Source organism: Halyomorpha halys, unplaced genomic scaffold (genome assembly GCF_000696795.3).
Source record: "Halyomorpha halys isolate HHAL.00 unplaced genomic scaffold, Hhal_1.1 Scaffold1224.1, whole genome shotgun sequence".
Taxonomy (NCBI): Eukaryota; Metazoa; Arthropoda; class Insecta; order Hemiptera; family Pentatomidae; genus Halyomorpha; species Halyomorpha halys.
Window position 1 is genome coordinate 100,074 of NW_027110818.1, and position 10,547 is coordinate 110,620.

General features: G+C 30.7%; 1 protein-coding gene across 2 annotated transcripts in view; it reads right to left on the reverse strand.

Moving 5' to 3' along the window:
* The window catches only part of pcs (parcas), a 13,909-nt gene extending 9,033 nt beyond the window's left edge, over window positions 1–4,876 (reverse strand). The window contains exons 1-4 of one of the 2 annotated variants that reach the window (XM_014433562.3): window positions 4,220–4,876; window positions 2,742–2,804; window positions 2,479–2,656; window positions 297–415 (exon numbers count right to left, since the gene is read on the reverse strand). In XM_014433562.3, coding sequence (XP_014289048.1) covers window positions 297–415; window positions 2,479–2,656; window positions 2,742–2,804; window positions 4,220–4,285 — 426 coding nt within the window. In that variant the 5' untranslated portion in view covers window positions 4,286–4,876. The remainder of the gene's footprint in view (window positions 1–296; window positions 416–2,478; window positions 2,657–2,741; window positions 2,805–4,219) is intronic. The other variant, XM_014433563.3, reaches the window with a different exon arrangement.
* Window positions 4,877–10,547: the final 5,671 nt, after the last annotated feature.

Sequence of the window (10,547 nt, forward strand, 5' to 3'; positions counted from 1 at the left end):
TATATATAAAACAATATAACCTGTAATATTTAAAATAAGTTATCCTTGGGAATGGCCGAAATGTAGGACCACTCCTATTACTATTATTACTACACAGTAATAAGAAAATAAACATGTTAAGACTAAATGGATATTTTTTATTATAATTGATAAAATTAAAATGCTTCAGACAGAAATACGTTATTTTACATTATAAAAACACTTTTAGGATAAATTTAAAGAACAAAATAAAAAATAAATAAATGTATGAAAGATTGCTTATTAAATTCGATTGAATTAACAAAGGATAAAATTACCTTAATAGTTGCATGATTTAGCATTTCCTGCCAAGCATTATCAAACTTCCATTCATGCTGCTTGCTGATAAATCTTGCTTCAGCAAGCGCCACCGTCTCTTTTGCTGCCTGATGGATCTCTGTATAAACAAAAATAAATAAATGGAATTTAAAGATTTTTTCATACAATATTTTGTTTTATATATATAAATAGTTGATCGTATACCCCAGACTCGAAAGTCTGTTTAGCTATAATCTTGAACAGCCCTGATAAAGTGGGGTGAAACATCAGATAATAAATATTGAAAACTATTTTGTTCTTTTTGACCGCAACTCTGACAATCTTCTTCATATTTTTAAAATTTTGTTTTATTCGCTAATAATAAAAAAATAATTAGAAAAACAAAATAAGAAATGTATTATTCCTGAATGAGAGGATGTAGACTTAAGGCTTTATATACTGGTGGGACGTCTATCTAGGCATGAAAAAAATTTTTAAATTATTTAACCAGTTAACAGTCCGATTTATTTCATTTATAACTCAGCCTCATTTCACATTTATAGCAAAATGAAAACCACTATTAATAACTTCAGGTTTAAAGGGATGAGTGTTGATGATCTCATGATTCGTGAGGTACAGTGAAGAAGAAGTCGGTCCGAGAATAATTTGTTCTTTTATATATATTAAAATAAAGATAAGACAGATTCTTTGGTAATATTTGTCTAATTTCTTAATAAGATGTTTGTTTTGTTTTGTAGAGAATTAGATTATCTTTTAAATGAATGACTATAATTTCCAGGAGTTGTGTAGTTTTTTTGGGTTTATCAAAAAATTAACTTTAGGTTCTATAGATATATTTTTTTTATAAACTTAGACACTGATTTTTTTTTTTTTTTTTTTTTATCCAGTCTTATAGCACATATGAAGATAAAAAAGAGAAACACCATTAACAATTTAAGCTTCATAGCCGTTGCTGTTTTTGAGATAGTGATCAATAAGAGTAAGCTGTATCTGTTCTCGTATAAGTTAAAAACAAAAACGTTTCCATGGAAACAACACAAAATATACATAATTCCAAAGTCCAATCTTTACTAATAGTGGTCCAATTTAGATGGTTTTAGTATTTAGATTGAATGAAAAAATAATTTTATTCTGGGACAAATGTAACCTAAGAATCAATAATTAGTTACATATTAGGATTGATTGTCAGGCAGACATCTAGAAAGTTTCAGTATGCAGGTCAAAATTTTATTAAAACATTAGGTTGAATTGCAATTTAATGGTAATAAATATATGGTTATATACATTGTTCATATTGGTGCGGAGGTTTGATTATGTAGTAAATGAAGAAGAATGGAGATCGGAAGAGAATTCCAGAAGGAGGCTGTTCTATAGAAGGGCATATATAAATCAATCGGTAGGGATCAGATGTTTAATGAATGGATGGATGAAAGTAGAATAAGAAGAACAAGACTAAGTAGATTTTTTTTTATTTTAATGACTTGAAATAGAAAAACATCAAAGACATATTTCCTTGCATTTTGTAGAGAATTTCATGATCTCTCAAATGAGGACTTTAATTTTACAGTTTTTGGAAAATTAATGTTTTGTTTTTTTTAGGGATAAAAAATAATTTTTTATAAACCTCTTTTGAGTCTAATTTTTTTTAAAATTCAGATCTATTTTATATCAATAGTTTAAGAGGAACCAATATTCATAATTTAAAAACATTTCAACTTTGTAGACTTTGTTGTTAACGTTACAGACACAAGTGGTCTAGTTTTATTAAACAGTTTGTCACAAATTTAAAAATAAAAGCTTATAATTATTAACATCATAACTTTAGTAATTACTTATCCCAAAACATAAACAAATCTGGGTCATATGTAGATATTTGTCAAATAAAACTATCGAGTTTGAAAGCAGAGTTGAAACTAATAGCTAAAATTGCCATGGAAACGATATTTATTTATCAATGGTTCATTCATGAATAAGGGTCGTATCCATGGTAATTTTAGCTTTTAGTTTTGACTATAGCTAATTTTACCTATCTCTGTTTGAAAGATATTAACAATAGCTGTTTTGTTGTCGATTGGGCAACTAATAAGTAGTAGTTAAAACAAAATAATAATTCCAATCTTTGTCATGGTAAATAAATTAGAAGATTGCCAAAAATTATAATTAAAAAATTCTAAAACCAACCGTTGGCTCTTTGAAATTTCACAGCTGCAGACTGGCATTCCAACTGGGCTTTCCTTGCTATTTCAACAGCTGTGTAATAAGGCCTCGCTCTCTCAATACAAGAACCCAATTTACAACTCATCACCTTCAGGCGCCTCGTAGAATCGTTCATCAATATCCTAAAGGTAGTATTCGCTTCCTGAATAAAAAAAAAATTATTTGAGTATTACTTTTAAATTCTGTTCAGAAAAATTATTATACAATAAAGCAATTCTTAGACTTACATCAAGCTCGATTTCTAATTTGTTGATTAGGTCGGTGCTAGTATTAAGCTTCTCCAACTCCACCTGATAAAAAAAAAATATATATTTTTAGTCATCCAAACAATTGACTCACGGCAATAAAATGTTTCCCACACGTAACAATAAAGAATTGTCAATTATGACTCAAGCTAAATTCTCATTCAGGTAAATAATTCCTAAAACATCAAGAGAAAGTGTTGAACTTTCATAAATAAAAAAAAAACACAATGATCAGGAAATTAAACAAGACACAATAATATTTAATGTTAGCTACTTTATATTTGACTAATCAAAATTTACTGTCCTCAAACAACAATAATGAACTCAAAGATCATAATTGTCTTACCACAAACAAACAAAATAATGACGAGATAATATTTACAAGATCTTTAATGATACAAATGTTTATTTTCAACAAAAAACATTTATAGTTTTGGTATGTTTGTATTACAATTATTTTCACTTGAAACATAAAAATAAAAATAAAAAATACAAATATTTAATTTCAAGATCTGTCACGAAAAGAAAGTTTTTGTCCATCAATACCTTAGAATAAATAGTATTTTACATAAAATTTTTGTTTGAAAAATACTTCACTATTTTAAATAACTAATAATTCAACGCCGTCGCAAAAAATGATAAGGATAAGCCGACCTGATTTCTAAATCAGTAATTTTTTTTCCCCAATGGCATTGGGTTTTGAACTATAAAAAAAAACTTTATCATAACAAAGTTTTAACTTCACATTATCATTTAAAGTAGAAAGTAATACATATTGATAATACTGTTTCTTCTTAAAATCAAAGGTAAACAATATTTTTAGATTATTTAACATGATTCAAATTTTTATTTCGCTAATGGATTTATTAGTAGGTGAATTAGAAAAAATTAAAACAGTGGTTTTGGTTTATTTACTTTTATAACCGTACTTTTGTTTGTTGTAGGAAACTGAATGAAAACCAATTTAGAGAACTTTTCAATTGATTAAACTTCAGGGACACTATAAAATCAATTCAATTGCATTATAAAACACTATTATATTGTCTACTGGTGCGATAGATTTAATTCGAAAGAGATCAATGGGTACAATAAAACTTTTACGACCGAGGTCTTCACCGATTTATAGGCATGAAAAGTAGTAAAGACTGGATAATAAAATTGAAATATATATTTAGAGCATGATTTAATAAAATTAAATTGATTTTCCATAAACTGTGTAGGTTAACCTTTCAAGTTTATATATAATGATTGAGTTAAAGACTATGTTGATATATATTATTCAAATGGATGAGTTTTAAAGTGAATTGTGATGATTAAACAAAAAGTTGTCAAACTTGTTTTAAAAGATGTGAAAATGTTGGCTTTCTTTTTTATAGAATGTAATTATTATGTTTTAATAAAGTATTAGGGATGTGATAGCACAGATATTTTTCATAAATAATTTATAAATTAACTCTTACCTGTATTCTTGGATCCAATTCCGCACTTTCTTCTGCATGATCAGTTTCAGAAGAGGCGTTATCCATTCCTGAAGGCTAGGACGAACTGGTTCTGTTATTACCCGGATCGTCGGAAGAAGATTGCCATATCCTCATGTTTCGACGACTTCGAGAGATACACCCGGTACCAGGAGTTGGCAGAGATACATCCTCATCACATAACCAACAAGAACTGACTGAACGGCCAAGGTCCATATCCCCACCAGTTCTCCCAAATCGATCCTCTTTCAGTTCGTCAGTATCTTCACGATCCCTATTTCCTATTCTTTATTATATCCTATAGCTATATAATAACCCTATTGTTTCACGATAATTTGTAATAAACTAAATAACTGATTCAATTCGATTAAGCTGTTTCCGAATGATCATTTGTCGGGGACGAGACAGATGAAAACATAATTAAAATTAAGCAAATCGTGGATTTAAATAATGAGAAAAAGTTAGTTGGGGTACGGACAGTAAAAAACACAAATAATTAAAAACTTATCAGTGTCAACGTTTCTGCCAGAATTTCAAGCCTTCATTAGGGCTAAGAACAAAAAACAAGATGCAATGAATGAAAGGATATATAGAAAGATTAGATAATAACTAACATTATAGATACATAGTGTAGAAAGACAAGAATAGTTTAAGTATTATAAGAAAATAAAGACTATATGAGAAGAGTAATATTAAAATTAAGTAAGAGGAAAGAACAAATACTAAAATACATATGAAAATCTAGTTAGTAAAAATATGTATAAAATGAAAATTATTTAAAATATAGTAACGCAAGAAGTGGGAAAGAAAACGTACATAAAGTTATATAATCCAAAATGAATACCTTAATTTAATAATAATAATTTAAAATTAAAGTTAAGGAAAAAAAAGGAAAAGAAAATATATGTAATTTATAAAATATAAAAGTAAAATACTAGATTTTTTTTCGGATGGCTCTGCAGACGTTGTAGATCTTAGGCCGCCCGAACCATATCTTGGGCTATTGGTTTACAGTTTTCTCTTTCGCATATTTGTTGATTCTGTCTATCCATCTGGCTTTTGGCCTCCCATTGTATTCTCTTGCTTTGTATACTGGCAATCATTGTGTAGGGGCGTCCTGATGGATTGCTTCAAGCCACATGTCCCTCCCAACTTAACCTTCGTGCCTTCATATCACGAAATATTGATTGCTCAACCTCTGCAAGCAGTTTACTGTTAGTTCTTCTTCATGTGTTAAGGCTCTGATCTTCTTACTGTGTGAAAGTCCGTAATAGATAGTAACTTTTAAAATAGTTATAAAATAAAAACAAGCACTAGTAGTGGATCCCGCTATAAGATTTGAAATGAATGATCCTGATCAAAGTAACATGATGCTGGCAGAGAAAGAGAAAATTTATATAAGATATATTCCTTATTTGTAAGAGAAATATACAGATGAATTTGGCGAAACAGAATTTTCGGTGAAAGGGCTTAGGTTCGGAAGTAAAGGAACTATCCCTCTTGCAACAAGTAATTTTTTGGAGGGGCTGAATGTTGAGAGGAACCCTTTTCAGAGCATGGCGGAATCCATTATTCGGGACTCACTGGGACTCCTACACCATTATTTATATTAAATCCTATCTGCGTATTGTCAACTCTATGAATCGATGAATTGTAAATATTTTCCGATCAGTATACTGTATACTAACAACTCAACACAGTTGAGTTTTCGCGTATCTCTCTTCAACTAAAACAAAGTCCTAAAATAAAAACATCCTAAAACAAAAAAAAGGCAAGAAATCTGAAAAAATTAAACAAAAATTTGAAATTTAAGAACGGACATTTATTTTTTTTTTTTATAATTTATTTATTGATAATTACAACTGTATTAATATGTAAACATAAAACAGCATAGAGTTATATAATGGAACGACATGTGGAGAATCTACCTATTAATAGAGCTCAAATAACATTTCTAGAGGAAAATCTCGAGCCCATCTTCTTTTCAGGCGCATAGGAACCCTCCTTTAATCAGGTTAAGAAGCCAAGTTAGAAATAAGTGAGTTTGGGAAGTTTATCATGGAAGGATTATTCTGGCTAAACCAGCAACATGGAACATTGAGGTCCTAAGGGATGACTTGACTTGTGACAAAGTAAGGAGCATTAAGGATTTTACGAAGAATTTTGGATTGTAAGGATTGGATACGAAGGGAATTCGAAGGTTTAGTGGAGCCAAAAGCTCAACTCCGTATGCTCAGATAGGCCTTATTATAGTCATGTAGATCAGTCTTTTGTAATGGATTGGAAGTTTATAGGACCGTTTGTCTAGTAAGTGCTGTAATAGTCGAAATCGACGTGTAGTCTCCTTTCTTTTCAGTCTTTTATGAGGATTCCAAGTCAGTTGTTTGTCCAGATGTAGTACTATGTAACGGATATGTTCGATAGGAATAAGTGAGGTATTATTGAAGGATGATGTCGGGCAGGAAGTGAGAAACAGAGTTGAAATCGCGAAAACTGTGGTAAAAAGAGCTTATAAACTCTATTAAGAGATACCAGTTTCCCAAAAAGTTAGAGAAAAGGGAAAATTTTAGGGAATATTCTCTAGACCTCTGGTAAGTTTGGAAATCTGATTAAGATTATTAGGAAACTTCAGATTCTCCCCCCTCCACCTCTGAATAAGTTGTAACAACTTCCCTATTTATATTTCTTCTATAAATAAAAGTATTCTCTGTACTTTATTGTTAGTTGGATTCTTGAACTGAGGAAAATCTACATATAAATACGTATAAAAAAGTCAAACATAGCTCCAATAATAAACAAGAGGAGATCTAAATAAAGGAGAATGTATATACAGTCAGATTGACTGTCATTATTCCAATGCTAGACTGACTTGACTGAATTTCATCACGAAGCAGTAGGACTGAAGCTTTCTGGTTAATGTGGTATAGTACAAGAGTCCGATAAAAAAAGTCAGTTATTTCACCTCTATTTTTGATTACTTTAATAAATACTTTGTTACCAGTATAATAATAATTACCAGTTAAAATTGATGAGTCTGCCAAGTATAGGTAGGGGGAATAAAAAATGGCGGCTGTTTCAAATGTTAATAAAATTAATTTTTCATTCCAAGCTCCATATCTTTCAAAATTGCCAACCACACTAGAAAATCTAATAAACACGTAGAGGCACCTTTGCACCTAATCGAATAGGTCAATCTAAAAGAATATACTATAAATTTTGAAATTAAATTAATTTTTCTTTTCTTTTCCTTATCTCTCCGACAGATTATTTCAAGTAAATTACAACGGCGCTTATTCATCCCAATTCCGTCAGTGTGCTGGTGTACCTCAGGGTAGTATCCTTGGTCCTATCCTTTATACAGTTTTCACAGCTGAAACCCATCCTAACACTATTTTCACCACGTATGCCGATGACACATGTCTATTGTCAGTGAACAATGATCCTTACATTGTATCCCAAACCCTCCAATCCCACATCACCACCCTTGAAGAATGGTGCCAAAACTGGAGGATTAAAATAAATTCCAATAAATCCCATCAAATCACATTTACCCTTCGACGTAAACCCATGACCTCTTCCCCTACGGTATCCTTTAATAATACCCCACATATTCCTGTCGAACAGATCCGTTACTTAGGACTACATCTCCACAAACGACTGACATGGAATCCTCATACAAGACTAAAAAGACAAGGAACTGCTCGTAGATTCCGACTATTGCAACATTTACAAGACAAACGGTCTAAATTGCCAATCCATTACAAAAGAGATATTCAGATAAAGATCTACATGACTATTATAAGGACTATCTGGACATACGGAGTTGAGCTTTGGGGCTCCACTAAACCATCAAATCCTCCAGAATCCAATCCTTACAGTCCAAAATCCTTCGCAAAATCCTTAATGCTCCTTACTTTGTCACAAATCAAGTCATCCATCAGGACCTCAATGTTCCATATGTTGCCGATTTGGCCAGAACCAGATACTGTTCCTTCCATAATAAACTTCTCAACCACCCAAATCCACTTGTTTCTAACCTGGCTTCTCCTTCATTACCTAATAATCCTTCTAGGCGTCTGAAAAGAAGATGGCCTCGAGATCTTCTTCTCTAGTAATTTTATTGGAGTTCTATCAGTGGCTAGATTCTCCATATGTTTCTATCATGTCACTATGTCACCTACGGCAAATTTACTTGTTGTATATATGTGTATACAGTTGTAAATAACAATAAACAAATTATTTTAAAAAAAATTATTTTTTTGATTAAGGACGTAATAATACAAGCGCTTGTAGTATTTATATGAAATAAAAAATATTTTATATATATATAAGTAGTTGACCATATTACTTAAAATATGAAGAAGAGAGTCAGCAATTCAACCATAATTAATATAACTTAAATAAACCATTCATCACTCGATACGATTTAAGATCGAAATGCATAAAATTTCTTGTGGTAGGATCAATTTTCTAAGAACTTACACATAAAATTCAAAATTTTTATAAACTGTCATGCAAGAAATTTGACATAAGGTGTAGATGGCCGTGGATTAATATATGGAGAAGATGGTCAGGGGGTGCGGTCAGTAGAAAAACAGACAAAAAAAACAAAAGATTATTTATTCGTGGCAAGGTTCCGACCTGGAACTGCTACTATCTAATGCCATGGTTATTAATCAACTATTTTTTATTATTCAATTCATTGTTATGTATATTTCCAAATTGTTTTCAATTGTATCTCTGAATGATTGTTATCATTTTTTGTTCCATAGCCCTGATGTAGACCAGAAACCCAAGCCGAAACGCCGGCAGGAATATAAAAGTTTTAGTTTATTTGTAGTTTTTTTTTCTGACCGCATCCCCCGACCATCTTCTCCAGTTAAAAAAATTGACGTTTAAGTGTGTCTTAATCATTGCCAAACAATTGAAAATTCGCACATGCTCAAGGATTATAAGGGTTAAATGGGTCAAATTGTCAAATGGGTTATTTGGATTGGCTGGTACAAGTTGGCCTGAATAGTCGCCGACTCTTCGGATGTCGATTTTCAACCACAAATCAAAGGGCGTTTGTGCTGCGTCTACACGTTTTTTTCAGTTTGCATTGTCTTAGATTTGCCAACAGATGAATATTTCTGCTCTCCGTGTTGTAATCAATTAAAAATATTTCCCAATCCTTGAATTCAATAATTAAGTCTTGTTTATGATTGTATAATTTAATATTTTATCGATTGTTTCAAATCTTGTTAATTAATTTATGCAGTTTATTTAACATATCTCAACTATATGTGTATGAAGACATTATTTGCCTAGGTAATTAAATTAACAAGTTTTTGTTAAAAAATTCTAGAAGGAAGGTTGAATTTTTAGGTTATGTAGTACTATTTATATGAGTTTGTATCATCTACAACCTACATTGCTGATATTTACGTTTCCTTTTATTCAGCTTATCTCTTTATTTTGTTTCTTTTTATAATGTAAAATAGAATAAATCGAATTTAATAGCCCAAAACAATTCAAAAGAACATACAAATATGTGGACACCAACATTTGTTAATCAAGCATTTGTACTAAGTGCCAGAAGTAGATCCAGCATAATAAACTCTTGAAATTCAACTTCTGCAACATTATCGATTATTAAATCGTTTTTTATCATTTTACTTGGCATCGATAAATAAGCAAAGAATATCTGCTCAATAATCGAGTTCAAGATCATCATGAAAAGAGTGCGTTACATTTCCTGACTCTGAAAGAAGCTTTAATCTCTTCTTAAATATCGCTTTAGCTCAACATGATAATGGAGAATACTGATAACATTTATCTTATCCCCAGAATGACTTCTTCCATTAATAGGTAATCATGACCTCTTAGGTTTATTGTGTATATTGTATTATTATATCATCGATTATCTAAAAATCGTACACTACTGTATTCAGTAGTGATAAAGATAAACTAATTTATAGCACATTAAACTAGCTTTAATTTGAGTACTACTAGACATCTCTACGTCAAATGGTTCCTGAGATAAATATTTCCCAAAATTATTTATCAACTACTAATCTTTCAGTAGATTTTTAAGAAATTTTGCTTTTTAAAAAGCTATATTTCGAGAACTATTGTACGTAAATAGCTCTATTACTATATAGCTCTACTATGAGGTTCTGTATGATCATAGTACAAGAGCCCAAGAGGAGAAAAAAAGGCAGTTATTTCATCCCAATTCTTTTATTATTGTAATGAAAGCTATGTATAATTACTAGTCAACATTTATGAGTCTATCAAGCATAGTTTGGGGGAATAAAAAATGTCAGCT